General features: G+C 34.3%; 1 protein-coding gene across 4 annotated transcripts in view; it reads left to right on the forward strand.

Annotated features, from left to right (window-relative positions):
* LIN9 (lin-9 DREAM MuvB core complex component) overlaps positions 1 to 19,917 on the forward strand; it is a 50,572-nt gene that overhangs the window by 10,092 nt on the left and 20,563 nt on the right. For 3 of the 4 annotated variants that reach the window (XM_031438459.2, XM_064477257.1, XM_031438460.2), the window contains 3 exons: positions 4,777 to 4,910; positions 6,391 to 6,516; positions 11,987 to 12,144. In XM_031438459.2, coding sequence (XP_031294319.1) covers positions 4,777 to 4,910; positions 6,391 to 6,516; positions 11,987 to 12,144 — 418 coding nt within the window. Of the gene's footprint in view, positions 1 to 143; positions 253 to 4,776; positions 4,911 to 6,390; positions 6,517 to 11,986; positions 12,145 to 19,917 lie in introns of those variants that run through there. The other variant, XM_064477258.1, reaches the window with a different exon arrangement.

A 19,917-nucleotide genomic window follows, 5' to 3' on the forward strand; every position in this document is an offset into this window, starting at 1 on the left:
AAAATATATAACATAAAATCATATCTCCTTTTTCATTTTTGACATCTTTTTAAGAAAAATCATAGACATGTAAGAATCAAAGGAATGATTGAAAATTGGATAAGGAGACTTTAAGAATAAAGTAATTTTCTCCTATGAAATTTTTAAGTTTTGAAATCGTTTTTCCTTACTTCCCTTTCATTTTTTCCCCAGAAGTGTCTACTTTTTCCAAAAGTGTTATAAGATTTTCCAGGAGGATGGATCTTAGTAGAGGTAATTTTCTCAACCAAGGATTTGGCATCAAATAAAGATATTACCAGCAATATGCCCTACCAAGAAAAAATATCCAAAGAACTTTTACATACCTTTATGATCATTTCAAATAGTAAAATATGTTCATTCTCTGTAAAATGAGCAAAAATATATGAGCTTTTTTTTAACATCAAGAATAAATATACACAGGCATCTTAAATTCAGTTTAAAAATTTGACCCAGTTGAAACTAACACACTGCATTGCTTAGCTCAGTAGATGCTAGATACAAGGTTGAATGAATACAAGAAATACTTAAATAATTATTTCTTGTATGGACTTTAGAAGAGCTGTGTTATTAGGATAATTTGGATGATTTTACTTTGTTTAGATTTTTTAAGTTTCCAAAGGTATGGATTTTTTTAAAGTTGTTTTTCCCCTCCAACTATTTTACAAAATCCTTTCTACTTCTGAGCAGTACAGAGCAAATATAACAGGACAAACACAATTTGAGACTTCTTCAAATATGTGAAAAGTTTTTATATTCTTTGAGTTTTCTCTTTTCTGTCAGTGAAGTTCTTTCAATCTTCATTTACATGAGGTGGCTTATTCCCTTACCCTCCTGGTCACATCCTCTAAATCTGTTGTATTTTGTCTGTGTGTCTGTTTAAAGAGCACTGTTTAGAGCTGAGAAATTATAAAAACCAACTGTTACTGAGTACTTAGTCTATGCCAGGCCCTGTTCTAACCACTTTATGTGTATTACTTTGATTTAATCTTCAAAACTCTCCATGAGTTAGGTTACTATTATCTTATTTCTCATTTCTCAGGTGAGAAACAGACACAGAGAAGTATCTTGTTCAAGATCATAAAACTGGGAAGTGAAGGCTATTACTAAAATGGCAGGCACCTGTCTTCAAAACTCTAAATTTTTTTGTTGTAGTTTTATTGAAATATAATTAGCATATCATACAATTCAACTATTTAAAGCATACAATTTAGTATTATGGTTTTAATATATGCACAGAGTTGTGCAACCATCACCACAACCAGCTTTAGGACATTTTCATCATCTCAGAAAAACTCAGTAGCTGTCACTTTCCATTTTTCCAATTGTTGAATAAACCCTTGAAAGTGTTAATTGCTACAAGGGTATTTATACTTAAACTTTGGAAGATAACTTCTATAATAATCTATTTATTAAAGTTGTACTAATTTATATTTCCACTAACAGATTAAATATATTTCCCCACACTCAACAGGGGGATCTTTAATACAGTGTTATATCCAGTGAGCCACCAATACCCATTTTAAAATCTGGGTCAGTAACTCAATAGAAACAAAAATAGCACTCTTTCTGATAATAATATTTTGTAGTAATTTAGTTGTTATTTATGCTAAATGACTCCTGACACATTCATTTTTTTTTTAATATTAAAAAGTTATTTTATAAGTACAATGTGGTATCCTGAATTGGATTCTGGGACTGAAAAAGGACATTAGGGGAAAAACTGGAGAAATCCAAATAAAGTTTGTAGTTTAATTAATAGTATTGTACCAATGTTGATTTCTTAGTTTTGATAAACCATGGTTTTGTAAGATGTTAATTAACATTAGGGAAAACTGAGTGAAGGGCATATGGGAACCATGTACTATCTTTGCAACTCTTCTATAAATCTATATATAATCTATATATATAAATCTATAGTTTTTCTAAAGTAAAAGTTTATAATAAAAAGAGGTTAATTTTGACTTCCTCCTACCCTCTATATGTACTTCTCTCTTCCACTGGTAATCACTGTAGTTTGATTATCCTTTTAGACTTTTTTTTAATACTTTTAAAACTTTATATATGTATCCATAGAAAATATATGGTATTGTTTTATGTATGTAGTTTTAAAATTATATTTATAGTATTATTTTCATAATATTATATCAGACATCATTCTGTAATTTATTTTTTCATTCAGAAGTCTGTTTTTAAGATCTGACCATGCTGACTGATTTAGTAAGATAGACAGTCTTTAATATTTCATTTCTCCTTACTGTTATGTAGTATTCAATCTTATAATAGCATTATTTATTTATAAATTCTCCTATTAATGGACATTTAAATGGTTTCTAAGTTTTCAGTATTACAGACAATACTGGAGTGAATATCCTAAGCATGTTTGTATAAATTTGCAAGTGTTTTTCTAGGACAGATGCCTAAAATGTGGAATTGCTGGGTCATAGGATATGCACATTTAAAGTTTTTAAAGTAGTGCCAAATTACTCTGCAAGAAATTGTACCGATTTATACTTTCCACCAATAATATATTACAGTGGCTATTTTCCCTAATGCTTGTCAACTCAGTATAAAACCAAACATCTGGATTTTTGCTATTCTGTAACAGCATCTCACTTGTTGTAGTTGGCATTTCATCTATGAGTGACATTGAGATACTTTTCATATATTTAAAAACTATTTCTTTCCTTTGTTGTAAACTATTTTTCTCTCCCCTCCTTTTTTTTTTTATTAGATTGTTGATCATTTTTTTACTAGTTTGTAAGAATTTTGTATATATTAAGATATTAGTCCTCTGGCTGTTTATATTGATTCTAATTTTTTTCAGAGTTTGTAGTTTGCCTTTTGCTTTGTTTCTATAGTTTTCGTCATGGAGGTTTGAAAAAAATTCTAATGGTCAAACTGTCTTTCCTTTTAATAACTTTCTGATTTTATGCTTAGAAGGACCTTCCCTAGTATAAAATTTATAGTTTTAGAATTCTCTCATATTTCTTATTTCATTTTTTAAAAAAATGTTTAAATCTTCAGTCCATCTGGAATTTATTTTGGAGTAAGGAATGAGGTAAGACTGCAACCTAATTTTTTTTCCAGAGGACTACTTAGTCTTCCTGGTAACATATACTGAGTAATTCACCTTTTATACATTGATTTTGCTCCTTGCATCACAAGCTAAATACCTGTATATGTTTGGGGTTATTTTTAGGCTTTCTACCTCTTTATGTCTAGTATATCTCTGTATGTGCTAGTGTCAAATTATAATTTTATCTTTGTTTTTAATCTCTGATAAGACATTATTACTTATTCTTTTTAAAGATTTCCTAAATATTCTTGCACATTTATTTTTCCATATGAACTTTAGAATTGATTAGGAAAAAATTTATGTTAGAATTTTCATTGGTACTGCAGTAATATTATTAATTAATTTATGGGATATGACATGTGACACTGAGACAGCCCATCCAACAACTGGTTGTAATTCCACTTATTCAAGCCATAATGTCCCTCAGTAGGCTCTAAAAATTTTTACCATGTCAATCTTGCACATTTCTTAAGTGTATTCCTAGGTATTTAATGCTTTTGTTCTAGTTATTTTGCTATCATAAACAAGATATTTCTTCTGTTTTATTGTCTAATCTGTTCTCATTTATATATAGAAGAAATAAATTTTTTTTGTAGGTGAAAGTTTTTGTATACCAACTTTATATTCTCCCACTTTATTTAAAGTTCTCATATTCTTTTTAATGGTTATAGTTGATTTTCTTAAGTTTTCTGGAGAAGTCATATCACCTGCAAGTAATGATAGTTTTGTCTACTTGTTTACAATTTTTATTCCTTTTATTTCATTGGCTAATTCCATCAAAACAATGTTTAAAAATAGGGGTGATAGTCTACATCTTTGTTATATTCCTCACTTTATTGACAATGTTTTTAGAATTTTAACACTGAATATGATACTAACTTTTGGTTTGGAATAGGGAGAATTGTGTTTTGCAGGTTAAGAAAGTATCCACCTATTTTTATTTTCTTGGTCAGTCTAGCTAAAAGTTTGTCAATTTTGTTGGGTTTTTTTCAAAGAACTTTTGATTTTATTGATTTTTTCTATTGGTTTTCTATTTTTTGTTTCTATTTCATCTGCTCTAATTTTACTGTTTTCTTCCTCTGCTTGCTTTGGGTTTTCTTTGTTCTTTTTCTAGTTTCTTAAGGTAGAAGGATAAGTTACTGATTTGAGATCTTTCTTTTTTTCTAATAGAAGCATTTACCCAGTAAATTAAATTTTCCTCAAAGTACTACTTTAGCTGTATCATTTAACTTTTGGTATATTGTGTTTTTTCAGTCATTTTGTCTATATTTTTATCCTATTAAGAGTTTCTTTAATTGGATATTGAATTTTATCAAATGTGTTTAGCATCAGTGGAGGTGAATAAATGAATGAATGAATCAATCAATCTCATTACCTCCCCCTACAAAAAAAATGCCATTTTGTTTTTTTAATCTTTTTTTTGAGGGAAGAGGTATTAGGTTTATTCATTTATTTATTTTTAGAGGAGGTACTGGGGATTGAACCCAGAACCTCCTGCATGCTAAGCATGCGCTCTACCACTTGAGCTATACCCTCCCCCAAAATTTCTGTTTTGAATATTGTTGAATCTTTTTTGAGTACTTAACCATAATCTGCATTTTTACAAAAGTATTCAGTGATATAGATATTCATTTTTACTTAATGGAACTGTAATTAATCTCTGTTTCTTGATTGTATAGAAATTTACAGCGACAATGTCAACACCAGATAAGAAGGCCTCACAGAAGATTGGTTTTCGATTACGTAACTTACTCAAGCTTCCCAAAGCACATAAATGGTGCATATATGAGTGGTTCTACTCAAATATAGATAAGTATGTATCATGGCTTATATTAGAAGTATCACTTGAACCAGAAGTTTAAGGTTTTCAAATGTTAAAAGCCTCAATCTTTTCTAGAGGCCTATTTTTATTCTACTTTTTTTCCTGAATTTCTTTTTCTAGTCCTCATTCCAGTTTGATCTGTTTCCAATTTTCATAGTTTTCCTCCCTCCTCTCCTTTTCTGGGAAGAAGTTATTATACATTTTTGTGAAAAATAAAGTGAAAGTATAATTTCTGTGTTCTAATTTACCAAGGCTATGGAGTGACAATACTCTAAAACACGCACCATTGTTGGCAGTGAATGGGACTTGTTTTATAAATCTCAAGATTTAAAATGCTAGTATAATAGTAGAGAAACAGTTACTAATGGTAATAATAATTGAGTAAGAATTTTAGGATAGTTTCTATTCTGTACTTTGTATTTGGGGATAATATTTATGCACTTTAGTTATATATAAATGTTTAATTAGATAAACAAGATTATACTGTATAGCACAGGGAAATGTATACAAGATCTTGTGGTAGCTCACAGCAAAAAAAATGTGACAATGAATACTTGTATGTTCATGTAAAACTGAAAAATTGTGCTCTACGCTGGAATTTGACACAACATTGTAAAATGACTATAACTCAATAAAGTTTTAAAAAATTCTAAAAAATAAAATAACTGTTTAAGTAGAACATAATAAGAGATTTGGGTGAAATCCAGTTATTCAATAACAATTTACTGAGGAAAGACTCTGATTTCTAATCCACCACAATCTAATCTAATCTAATCCATGTCAGTCAGTGGTGCTTCCTTTGCTGGCTACTTATCTTTATTTCCTTTCTCTGCTTTCACCAGGTGCCTACCCTGAGGCTTGTGAATCTCATAAACATGCATATTTAAGCTCAAGAGATTCATGTATCATTGCTAAGACTGGTTCCTGGTTTCTCAAACGCTGATAAAATTGTTTTATTTTTGTCCAAAAATTTTTTCATAGGTTTAAGAGAGTTCTCAGGGTGTCCTAATATGACTGAGTTCTAGATTTCCCAAGAATTAATCTAACCCTCTTAAGTCCCCCAGTTTTCTGAAATTGATTTAATCTGAAAGAGAACTCCTTGGTGATGGTATTCCCTTTGGGACAAAGATCATTTGTAGCTAACATTGTTTATCCTCACCAGATATAATGATAGTGCTAGGATAGCGTCTCAAAGGATAGACCCCTGTAGGAGACTTAGCAAAAATCAATGTCTCCTGAAACCTCAAGCACAGACGATATTTCTTACACATTATTTATTTCATAAATGCAAAGGATTTAGTTTAATTTTAGCACTTGGAATTTGTGCCTGTTTTATATATGTTTTGGGTAGAAGTAAAAGTTTGGTGGCTTGTGATTGATGTTTTGAAAATTGGAATGCATATTTTGAATTTTATGTCTTTTAAGTAACACATTGTATGTTAACTATTAAAATATCATTTCTGTTTTACAGACCACTTTTTGAAGGTGACAATGACTTCTGTGTATGTCTAAAGGAATCTTTTCCTAATTTGAAAACAAGAAAGTTAACAAGAGTAGAATGGGGAAAAATCAGGCGGCTTATGGGGAAACCACGGAGGTAAAAATAATGTTTTTGTTTAAAATAAAATCAATAAATTAATTGGTAGTATCATTACCACATTGCTTTTTTTCATCTTCAAAAGGATTGGTACCAAACATAACTTTTAAGAATACACTATATATAAAAATAGATTTTAAAAAGTTTCTTCTGTATAGCACAGGGAACTGTGTTCAATATCTTATCATAACCTTTAATGGAAAAAATATGAAAACGAATATATGTACATATATGCATGACTGGAACATTGTGCTGTACACCAGAGATTGACAACATTGTAACTGACTGAGCGTCAATTAAAAAAAATAATTAATTATGTGTTAAATATATCCTGTTGACCAATGTTAATATAGATGCTTTTTGTACTTATGCATCTTACAAATTAAATGCACAGTTTCATTTTTGTTCAGATCATAGATTTTTTAATGTAATTTTGTCACATTATCTATGCCCCACTATGTTCCCCCAAAAAATTTTAAGAATGCACTAAAAAACATTTAATGAAGCTATAGGTTATGCATACGTTGTTATTCTCTTTTGTACAACTTTTTATCACCTCAAGAGCCTTTCCACAAATGCATGTTTTACTTTACATAAAAACAGAAGTCAAATGAATATATCCAATATGTTACTTTCTGAGAATTGCTTTTCATGTGAAACTACTTTTCCTTTTCTAGTGTTATTTTGTTTTCCTAACACGTCAGAAAACCTCGTATTACTTTTGAGTGAAATTTTACAATATGTTAGATCGTAAGTTCTCATTTTACTTCAGTCTGCCTAATAAAAGCATATGTAAGTCTTTTTCATTTTAAGTGATGGGGGAATTCAGGGAAGGCTTGTAAATATAAAGTGATTTGGACAAGTAGAAATGGAATTTAGTTTTAATTATTTCTATAGACAATAATGAAATTCATGGAGAACTTTTAATTGAACTAATACTTTATTATATTTTATCCCTTATATTGAAAGATGATTTTTTAAAATATTTCCATTATTTATAAGAACAAATTAAAATGTGATATATTAGTGTATTTCATACCAGTAATTTATGGTCTTTGGTAATTAGGCCATTTGAGGGTTTTTGCTGTGACTTTACATGTTTGAGTAAATTGAACTACACTGTTTCTAATTATTGTCCATCAGAATGAGGTATTAGTCACTATTTATTTTATTATTTGGTTATAATTCTGCAGTTTGTTTGAGTGCTGTTATAATATTTTTCTTGGTAATTTATTCTGTGTTATCTTACCATAACATTGTTTAATCTTCTAGTCTTTACTTCATCAAGGTAGATTAACAGTTGAAATGAAGTCTTTATTTTCAACAAAAGTTTGTAGTTTTTCTTTTTTCTGAGGAAGTCAAGGGACACTACAAATTATTGATACAGTATACTTTTTGAAATATCCTTAAAAAATGTAAAATAAAATACCAAGAAAGAGCTTAACAAGAAATGTGCAGGATACAAATGAGGAACTGGGAATATATACGTGATCTTGGATAAGAATACACAGCATACTAAGTTAACCTGTAAATTAAAATCAGTCCCAATAAAAATATCAGTAGGCCTTTTTTTTTCCAACTGGATGAACTAATTCTAAAATTCACATGTAAGGAGAAATCAAGCAGAAAGATCTGGGAAGATTCTGAAGAAGTAATAAGGAAGACTGCCATTATCAGATATTAAAATAGATTATAATATGATCATAATCAAAATGGTAGTGTAGTGGTACATGATTAGAGAGATGAATTAAAAAGGAGAGAAAGTACAGATAGAATCAAAGATGTCTACAGGAATTTAATACATGGTAACAGTGGTGGCACCTCAGGCATATAGGGGAGAAGTGGGTTAAACTATTTAATGGCTATTGAGACCACTCTGAAGCAATCAAAGAAAAAACAGGTTGGTTTCATACCTCATACCTTATACCAGGAAAGATTTGAAAAGTATTAGAGATTCAAATGTTTTAAAATGAAACAGTAAAACTACTAAGGGGACCTATAGGAGAGTTTTCTTTGATCTTGAATTGGAGAAGGTCTTTCTAACAGGTCCCAAAGCTAGGAACTATAAAAGAAGATATTAGTAAATTTGACTTCATAAAAATAATAACATTTTGCATTGTCTGCCCTCCCCCCAAAAACCCATAAACAAAGTCAAAAGACAACAACAAAAATATTTGTAACTCTTATCACAGACAATGGATTAATTTCCTAATATGTGAAGAACTATGGATCAGTAAAAAATAAAAGAAGTCAAGTAACCCATAATAAAAATGTCTGTTTATACAGACAGTTTGTAGGAAAGCAAAAAGAAATGGCTCTTTCAAACAGATGAAAAGAGTTTAATCTTACTCATAATGAGAAAATAAAATCAAAGTATGCTGAAGTATTATTTTTTAACTATCAGATTGACATAGCTCATAAGGTTTTAATACGTTGGGTTGGCAGTGGTGTGGTGAAAAAGTCACTCTTCTTGGTGAGATTAAATTTGTATAACCTCTGTGGAGGGCAATTTGGTAATATCTATCAAATTTACAAATTTCCATATGCTTTAATCTAGTACTTCTGTGAATTTAGATCACAGAAATACTTGTGCATGGGTAAAATGACATGTACAAAGTTATTTTTTTGCAGTATTATTTGTAGTAACAAAAGATTGGCAAAACCTAAATGTCCATAAATAGGGGAATGTTTAATTAAAGAGTGGTACCCCAATATATTTGAATACTGTGAAATCATAACTTAAAATCAGAGGAAGTTCCTTATGTAGGGATATGGAAGTGATTGCTAGGATACTTTAAGAAGCAAAATATACAACATAACATATTGTAGCTATTTGAGAAAAATAGGAAGGGAACATAAGCATTTTTTGCTCGTATATGCCTAAAGTATCAGTGAAGGACATGTACAAAACTTACAATAATGATCCTCTGGAAGACAAAATAGGAACAGGTATTTAAGAGTTTTCAGTGCCTTTAGAATCTTTTAAATTTGAAGCCTATAAATGTACTAACTATGCAAAAATACTATTTAAATAAAATTTCATTGCTGAAAGTGTATAGTATATCCAGAATCTATGAAGAACTCTGAAAATTCAGTATTAAGAATCAAACATCCCATTTAACAAATTGGCAAAAGATTTGAATAGGTGATTCACCAAATATATAGGATATTAAATAAACACTTGAGAGGACATTCAACATAATTAGTCACTAGGAAAATGCAAATTAAAACTACAGTGTTGAAAATTTATAAGACTAGGTATACCAAGTGTTGGTAAGGCTGTGGGGAAACTTGAACTCTCATACACCACTGGTGGGAGTATAAAATGGTACAACCACTTTGAAAAAACAATTTGGCAGTTTCTCTTCTCTTCTCTTCTCTTCTCTTCTCTTCTCTTCTCTTCTCTTCTCTCTCTCTTTCTGTCTCTCTCTCTCTCTCTCTTTCTCTCTTTACTTCTGGCTTAAATTTTTAGAGCAGTTTTAAGTTTATAGCAAAATTAGGAGGAAGATAGAGAGCTTTCTCATATACCCCTGCCCCCACACATACATAGCCTCCCCCATTATCAGTGTCCTCTACCAGAGTGGTACATTTGTGACAACTGATGAACCTGCATCAACACATCATAATCACCCAAAGTCCATAGTTTACATTAGAGTTCACTCTTGGTGTTGTACATTCTATGGGTTTTGGCAAATGTATAATGGCGTATATCCACCATTATAATACTTTACAGAGTATTTTCACTGCCCTAAAAATATTCTGTGCTCTACCAGTTCATCCCTCCCCATCCCCACGAACTGCTGACAACCACTGATCTTTTTATTGTTTTCATAGCTTTGCATTTTCCAGAATGCCATATATTGGACTCATATAGAATGTAGCCTTTTCAGATTGGCTTCTTTCACTTGGTAATATGAATTTTAGTTTCCTCCATGTCTTCTCATGGTTTGATAGCTCATACTTCTTAGTGCTGAATAATACTCCATTCTCTGGATGTACGAGTTTATTTATTTACCTGCTGAGGGAGAACTCAATTGATTCCAAGTTTTAGCAATTATGAATAAGGCTGCTGTAAACATCCATGAACAGATTTTTGTGTGGACATAAGTTTTCAACTCATTTGGGTAAATATCAAGGAGCATGATTGTTGGATTTTATGATAAGAGAATATTTACTTTTGCAGGAAATCACCAATGACTGCACCATTTTCCATTCCTACTAGAAATGAATGGGTTCCTGTTTTTCCACATCCTCACCAGCATTTGAAGTTTTCTGTGTTCCAGATTTTGGCTATTCTAATAAATGTGTAGTGGTGTCTCATTGTTTTATTTGCATTTCCCTGATGACATATGATGTGGAGCATCTTTTCATATGCTTATTTGCCATCTGTATATCTTCCTTTTTTTCTTAAAACGTTAAACAAACATTGACAATATGATCCAGCCATTTCACTACTTCAGTCAAGAGAAATGAAAGCATATGTTTATACAAAATCTCACACACAAGTGTTCGTATCAACTTTGTTGTAATAGCCAAAACCTGGAAATAACCCCTAAGTCCACCAGCAGGTGAATGGGTAAACAAATGGTGATACAGCCATAGAATAGGGTGTGTCTCAGTAAAAAGAAATGAACCATTGATACATACAACAACATGGATGAATCTTAGCATAATTATGCTGATTGAAAGAAGCCTGACAGAAGAGTATATACTAGATGATTCTATTTATATAAAAGTTTAGAAGATAGAAGCTATAATGACAGAAAGCAACTTAGTGATTGCTTGAGAAATGGGGATATAGAAGTGGGAGGAAGCAAAGGAAGAATAATCAAGTGGCACAAGGAAACTTTGGGGAGCTGATTGATGCATTCATATGTTCATTATCTGGACTGTAGTGATATTTTTATATCGTATCATAGTGGTACAATGTATATTTTGTGGCATGAAAACTGTATTTAAATACCTTTAATTTATCCTAGAATTTGAAAATAGAAGTAAGATAAGCCTAAAAATAAGAGTAGATTCAGTAATCATACTTCAAGGCAGGAAGTAATGATTAAAAGTTTACACAGTGGCAAGTCTTATCTTTAATTCCTATGTTGATATGCTCACTGAGTCCCTGGGAAAATATCATGTTCTTCTAAATAGAATATTGAAATTGAACTTTGTTCTTAAGAGGAGACCTGGGATCCAAATGCAGTTTTGCAAAGGATGGTGAACAAATCCTCGTGCTTTGTAGAAAGGAATAATCTAGACTTGTGTATCTTTCAGTCTTGCGAGGTCCTGTTTTTAAAAAGATATAAAGGTAATTTACTTTGAAGAAAAAAAATGATTATTTCTGAGAACCCATTTTTAAATACAGTCCTCGAAAGAATGAGAGGAATAAAGTGGGTAGTGAGATGGATGGTCTGATTTGAAATTTTCATATAGGACAGTTATCAGTTTATATGATTTTTATAATTTATTCTAGATGTTCTTCTGCATTTTTTGAGGAAGAGAGATCAGCATTAAAACAGAAACGGCAGAAAATAAGGCTCTTACAACAAAGGAAGGTTGCAGATGTTTCACAATTCAAGGATCTCCCAGATGAAATTCCTTTGCCTCTGGTTATTGGAACCAAAGTCACAGGTAAGTGAAGATAAGCTTAATACTATTTTGACTTGTAATTTTTCTCCAAGATTGCCTTTATTAGACACTGGCTTTTAAATTTAGAAAACTTAACCTTAGTTCTGTAGCAGTATACTATAGAGTTTACTGTACCTTCATCTGTGAAGTTGGTTTTTTAATGTAATTGGATGAAAGTGTACCTGTTCAAAGCAATGTCTACCACAACATAAAGTAAAGCAAACTACCCTAAAGATGAAACTTAAAATTCACTGGAATAAGTGTATTATTTAAATTTTTAAAATTTTGAATTCTGTTTTTGCTTCCACATCATTGTTTTTCCTTTCTAACCAGTCTTACCTGGTTAGTTCACAAACACCATTGTTCTCATGATCTTTGAGTTTAGAAATAGTCCATTTCTAATGACTGAATAAAACAAAATTATTCAGTAGACAGAATTTACACTTTTACAAAATTTAATTAAACTGTCAATTTGTAGATGGTGACTCTATATGTTCACCTCAGTTTCAGTATTGAGGGAAAGTACCACCAAAACCTCAAGTTTAAGTTAATCCTTAATAATTTGGTGAATTAAAATTATAATTTATGTAATATAAGAAATAACAAGGTGTTATGTGGGTAGGTAGGGTAGTAATAGTACTGAAAGGGTTTGAAAATGGTTGGATTAATCAGGGAATATTTTTTGAAAGAAAGGGAACCTTGAATTACATATTTATATAATTTTTTCTCTGGCTATAAAAGTGGTACATGTTTCCATCATATTGTAAAAATGGGTAATGAAGAGGAAGGGTGGATAACAGGGAGGAGACTGTATCATGCATATGAAATGCAGATAGAAAAGAGAAGAATGGATTTAGTAATAACTTACCATGTACAGAAGTTATAGATGATGTGGTCTCTCTCTTAACAAAATTAGTCTAGGAATGGGTGTGGAGATAGAGTAAGGGAGAGATGGCATTCCTGAAAAAAATGTATTAGTTCTAAAAATTCCGTATAAATAAGTACAGACACAAAGTCTACAACGTAGCTACTAATCAGAGAAATGCTGTTATGAGTAGAATGACACATAGACCCAATTAGGAAATCATTAAAAGTTAATTGCCACAGAATTTTAAGGACTGGCAGTATTATTTGATAAGGCTGAAAATTTTACAGAGGGTCTGTAAGTAGCTACTCTTGTTACAGTGGAGAAAAGGAATGGGTCTGGATGTATCAACATATGAGAGAAGCTTTGTAGGAATCAACTACTAGAACTTTTTAAAATTTCCGTTTGGTCTAGAAGAGGTGTCAGTGATCTGTGGCCTGTGGGCCAAATGTGGTTTGCCATCTATTTATATATGGTCTATAAGATAAGAATGATTTTTACATTTTTAAATAGATGGGGGGAAAACCCAAAAGATATGACTTTGTGACATATGAAAATTATATAAAATTCAGAAGGCCTCATTAAGAAATGAAGATGCTCTAAATTAATTTCATAACTGAAACAGACTAACTCTAACAAAATTTAAGAGCAAGTATGACAGGGCCAAAAAGAATTGCTTGTAATTTTTTGTTGACCAGAAAATGTCCAACACACTGTCCAACATACAGTAAAAAAATTGCTAGACCTATGAAGAAATAGGAAAACAAGATTTGTAGTCAAGACAAAAAGCAATCAGTAGAAGTAGATGCTAGGATAACTCAGACATTGGAATTAGTTTCAAAATAACTGTTATAAAACATGTTCAAGAACTCAAATGTATGTACACCAGAAATTGACACAAACTATAAACTGACTATGCTTCAATTTTAAAATAATAAAAAGAAATAAAGAAAAAAATAACTTAAATGTAAATATGGTCATAAATTAATGGGGCTATCTCAATAGGTAAGTGGAAATTATTTAGATAAAACAAATTTAAAATTGAAAAGTATAGTATCTGAAAAGAAAAATTCTGTACGAGTTTAAAAGCATATTGGAAACAGCAAAAACAAGGGTCATTGAACTTCAGACTAGATCAGTATAAATGATCCATTGTGAAAATAGGAGGGAAAAAATGGAAAAAGCATTACAGGAGCCCCAGAGACCTGTAGGAGAATATTAAGCAATATAGTATATATGTAATTAGTGTCCCTAAAAGGAGAAGAGAGGCATAATGGCACATAGATAGACAAAAGATTTAATTTTTCTTCTTCCAGTTTTGTTGAAATATAATTGACATACAGCACTGTAAGGTATATGTCATAATGATTGCACTTACATCAGTTACATTTCCCAACCTTGGAGAAGTGGCCTTTTGTAGGAGAGGTCCTGTGCATCCCAGCAGCGCACTCCTCTCTGGTCACCAGAGCTATACGCTCTGGATGCCCCCTGCATGGGCTGCCTGGGTCTTTCTGTTGTGGTGGGCTGACTACTTGGAGGCCTTCTGGTAGGTGTGGCTGGCCCCCTTCTGGTTGGTTGCTCGACTCTGCCTTGTGGAGGGCTGCTGGTTGATGGGGCTGGGTCACAAGGTGGCAGGTTGCTAAAGCGGGTGGGGAGTCCTGGGGCTAGTGCTGACCCTCTGGTGGGCGGAGCTGGGTTTTGGTGTGGGTGGTTATAGGCCAGGATCCCAGATCTGGTGCTGGTGGCTGGGACAGTTCCTGACACAGCTGTCTGTGGGGTTCTGGTGTATCTCGGCTGGTGAGTGAGGCTGGATCCTGGGCTATTGGCTGAGGGGGCCAGGGTATCTAGTGGCTGCTGCCAGCTTGCTGGTTTGTGGGTCAAAGTCCCTGGTGTTCCCTGGGCTAGTGTCCCACCACTGGTGGACTGAAGGAGTTCCTGCAGTGGCTGGCTGAGGGCCCAAGGTGTCCCAAAGCTGGTATTAGCCTGCCAGTGGGCAGAGCCAGGGCTCAGTGGGTACTGGGGCTGATCCATGCCTGCTGGTTTGTGGGCTGGTTCTGACACAGTGGGCTGTGGGACTGGTGGTCCTGGAGCTGGTGTCTACCCATAGTTGGATGGGTGAGGGTGCGGGAATCCCAGGGCTGGTGCCTGCCCACTGGCAGGTCCGGGGTTCTCTCATTGCAGGGCCTGAGGTACTGGAGCTGGTGTCGGCCTGCTGAGGGGCAGGGCCAAGGCCTAGGGAGTCCCCAGGCTGGTACCCACCCACTGGTAGGTGAGGCCTGGGTCCTGGGGCTAATGCTAGCTCACTGATGGCAGAGCCACTCCTAGGGTCTCTGGCTGCAGGGCCCTGAAAGTCCCAGAGTTAGTCTTTGGTGGGTGGTGCCAGAAAACAGGGAGTCTGGGGGCTGGTGCCTGCCAAGTAGTGGGTGAGGCTGGTCCCTTGGCCACTGCTGGCCCACTCCGGAGCAAAGCCAGGTCCCAGGGTCTCTGGTGCGGGGCCCTAGGGGGTCTTGGGACTGTTGCAGCGCCTTGGTGTCAGTGGCCGGACCTGGGCCCTCTGGTGGACAGGGCCAGGGCCTAAAGCTGCTGTGGGATCAGGGACTCCTGGATGGCTGGCCAGCTGGTGGGTGGGGCTGTGTTCCTGCCCAGCTAGCTGCTTGGCCTGAGGCGTCCCAGTACTGGTGCAGACAGCCTGCTGGGCGGGGCTGGGTCCCAGCCTTAATAAGCTAGAGGGAAGATTGAAAAATGGCTCTTGCCAGCACCAGAGTCCTCATGGTTGAACAAGCGCCCAGAAATGGCTGCCACCAGTGTCTTTATCCCCCCGGTGAGCTCCAGTTACCTCCTGCTTGTGAGGGAGGCTCTCCAAGATCATCAGGTGGGTCTAACCCAGGCTTCTTTTGAATTATTGCTTCTGCTCTAGGTCCCAAAGCTTGTGAGATTTAGTGTGCAGTCTTAAGAATGGAGTCTCTATTTCCCACAGCCTTCTGGCTGTCCCAGATGTAAGCCCCGCTGGCCTTCAAAGACAAACGTTCTGAGGGTTTGTCTTCCAGTGCAGGACTTCCGGGTTGGAAGACACCCACGTGGGGCTTGGATCCCTTGCTCCTTGGGGAGACCCTCTGCAGTTGTAATTATCCTCTCCTTTGTGTGTCACCCATGTAGAAGTGTAGTTCTTGACTATACTGCGTCCCTGCCCCTCCTACTTGTCTGGTTGTGGTTCCTTCTTTATATCTTTGGTTGTAGAAGATCTTTTCTGCTAGTCTTCTGGTCTTTCTCATAATAATCACTCTGTAAATAGTTGTAATTTTAGAGTGCCTGTGGGAAGAGGTGAGCTCAAAGTCTTCCTCCTCCACCATCTTGGCCACCCTCCCCAAATCTGATTACAAAAAAAGTACAGATCCGCAATACTCTAAACCGCAAGCCATATAACCTACAGGTATGCAAAACCCATAATTAGACACAATACAGAAAAAATACAGAACAAATCTTGAAAAAAAGTCATAGAAAAATAACATTATATGCAGAACAGTGATATAAATGGCAACTGACTTCTCATGGGGAAAAAAATAAACACTAGATATTATGTCAAATGCAGTTTTCAGATTAAAGGGAAATGATAGCAGATGGAACCTTGAGTACAGAAAGTAGCAGCACCAGAAATGGTTTCATGTGCCTGTTGACCATCTGTATGTCTTCTTTGGAGGAATGTCTGTTCAGCTCCTTTGCTCATTTTTTAATTGGGTTGTTTGTCTTTTGTTGTTGAGTATGGATTCTTTATATATTTTGGATATAGTCCTTCATTGGATATATGATTTGCAAATATTTTCTCTCATTTGGTATGTCGTCTTTTTGTTTTGTTGGTTTCCTTTGCTGTGCAGAAACTTTTTTGTTTGATGTAATTCCATTTGTTCAATTTTGCTTTTGTTTCCCTTGCCTGAGGAGACATATCCAGAAAGATATTGTTAAACCAATGTCAGAGAGCATACTGCATATGTTTTCTTCTAGGAGTTTTATTGTTTTAGGTCTTACATTCAAGTATTTAATCTGTTTCGAGTTGATTTTTGTATATGATGTGTGTGAGGTAGTGGTCTCGTTTCTTCTTTTACATGTGGCTATCCATTTAAGGAATAACTTTTTTAAAATACTAAGATGTATACCTAGAAAGCCACTAGAGAAATTAAATTTGACATACTAACAAATACTCAATTAAGTGAAAAGATGTCAGGAAAGAAAGGACAGAGGAGTAGAAAATAAGTAGCACGATAGTAGACTTACATTTAATTATCTTAAAATGATATTAAATGTCCATGAACTAAACACTGTCCTTAAAAAGTAAAGATTATCAGACTGGATTTACTTCAAAAAATAAGACTCAACTGCAGTTGACCATTGAACAACATGGGTTTGATGGGTTTGAATAATGTAGGTCCACTTATACATGAATTTTTTTCAATAAACATTGGAAATTTTTTTGGAGATGTGTGACAACTTAAAATTTGCAGATGAGTCTTTTAGTCTTGAAATATTGGAAAAATTAAGGAAAAAGATACATCATGAATATATAAGATATATGTAGACAGTCTGTTTTATCATTTACTGCTAATAAGATACGGTAGTAAAATTTATCAAAACTTACCCCCACAAACACAGACTATACATTTGCTGTTGAGAGAAATGTAAAAGAACATAGAGATACAGTATTAAATAATAACTACATAAAATTAACTGTAGTACATAATGTATTACTGTAAAAACTTCATAGCAACCTGCTGTTATTGCAGTGACCTCAACTGTTGCAAATATCTGCTTAAAATGCTGTATGACCCTAATCATCACTTTGTGATCAGTTCATCTCCAATAAATTGCATGTTACAGTAAAAAGTGATCTCTTACAGTTCTGAAGTATTTTTCATTGTATGTAATGCAATACCATAAACCTTAAATAACACAATGAAGCCCATAAGAAGTACCACAGTGATGCTGGAGTTGCTCCCAAGAAGCAGAGAAAAGCCATGATATTATAAGAAAAAGTTGAATTGCTTGATACGTACTGTATGTACATATGTATTGAGGTCTTCAGCTGTGATTGCCCACCATTTCAAGATAAATGAATCAAGTATAAGGACCATTGTAGAAAAAAGAAAAAAGGTAATTTATGAAGCCATTGCTGCAGCTATGCCAGCAGGCACAAATACCTTGCATTTTTAAAAAAATACCTTTTTATCTCTAATGAAAGTACAGCTTTTATGTGGGTGTAGGATTGCTGTAAGAAAGGCACACCTATGGACTCTGATATGATTTGAGAAAAAGTGAAGTCATTATATGACAACTTAAAGCAAAAGGGAATGAAGGATCTAAAGCTGAAGAATTTAATGCCAGCAAAGGATGGTTTGATAATTTAAAAAAGAGATTTGGCTTAAAAAATGTCAAGATAACAGGAGAAGCAGCTTCTGTCAACTAAGAGACAGCAGACAGGTTCCCAGATGCCATTAAGAAAATCATTGAGGAGAAAAGATACCTGCCTGAACAGGTTTTTAATGCAGACCAAAGTGCCCTATTCAGGGAAAAAAATGCCACAAAGCACATTTATTAGTAAGGAAGAGAATCAAGCACTAGGATTTAAAGCAGAAAGGGATAGGCTAACTCTGCTGTTTCTGCATATGCAGTCGGGTTTATGATCAAGACTGCCCTTACATATAAAACTGCCGGAGCCTTGAAAGGGAAAAATAAACACCAGCTGCCAGTCTTTTGGTTGTACAACAAGAAGGCCTGGACAACAGAACCCCTTTTTCTGGATTGATTTCATTGATACTTTGTCCCTGAATCAGGAAGTACCTTGCCAGTAACAGACTGCCATTTAAAGTTTTTTTTCACATTGGACAGTACCCCTGGATACCCAGAACCCCATGAGTTCAACTCGGAAGGTGTCAAAGTAGTCTGCTTACCCCCAGACACAACATCTGTAATTTAGCCATCAAGGGATCATAAGGACCTTTAGGCTCATTACACACAGTACTCTAGGGGAAAGATTGTTAATGCTATAGAAGAGAACCCCAGTAGCGAGAACATCATGAAAATCTGGATTACTCTATTGAAGATATCATTGTTACAGAAAAAGCCTGACGGAGCCAATCAAGGAAATCATGAAGGAGATTGTAGATTTGTGCAGGGGGAAGGTTGAGGGTGTAGGGTTTCAAGATACGGATATTTTCAAGAACTGATAGACAGCATACCAGAGGATTTAACAACACAACTTGATGGAGATGAGTGCTTCCAAATCAGTGCCAGACAACGAGGAAGAAGATGTAGAAGAAGCAGTGCCAGAAAACAAATTGACATTAGACAATCAGGAAGAAGACTTCCAATTATTCAAGACTGCTTTTGCCTTTTTTAATAGCGTGGACTCTTCTGTGATAGAGGCACTGAAACTAAAGCAAGTAATGGAAGCACTGATACCATATAGAAACATTTTTAGAGATATGAAAAAGCAAAAAAGTCAAATAGAAATTATGATGTATTTCCATAAATTCACAGCAAGCGTTCCTGCCTGTTACCTCCCCTTCTACGTACTCCACCTCTGCCCCCCAAAGACAGCAAGACCAGCTTCTACTCTTCCTCCTTCCTCTCAGCCTTCTCAACGTGAAGACAAGAATGAGGACCTTTATGATGATTCACTTTCACTTAATGAATAGTAAATAATCATCATGCCATACAGTTAATAAACTTATCTGTTATATATATGTGTGAGTGTCTTTGTGTGGAAATGTAGTAACTGTATAGCAAGAAAATATGAGACATATTTGTTTCTTCATCATCATCATCATCATCATCATCATCATGACCTAAGTATTCATCATGTAGAACATTGTGTGCAAGACTTTTTGAAGTCTTGTATTGAAGGAAGACCCTGAGCTCAC

This window comes from Camelus dromedarius, chromosome 21 (genome assembly GCF_036321535.1).
Source record: "Camelus dromedarius isolate mCamDro1 chromosome 21, mCamDro1.pat, whole genome shotgun sequence".
Taxonomy (NCBI): domain Eukaryota; kingdom Metazoa; phylum Chordata; class Mammalia; order Artiodactyla; family Camelidae; genus Camelus; species Camelus dromedarius.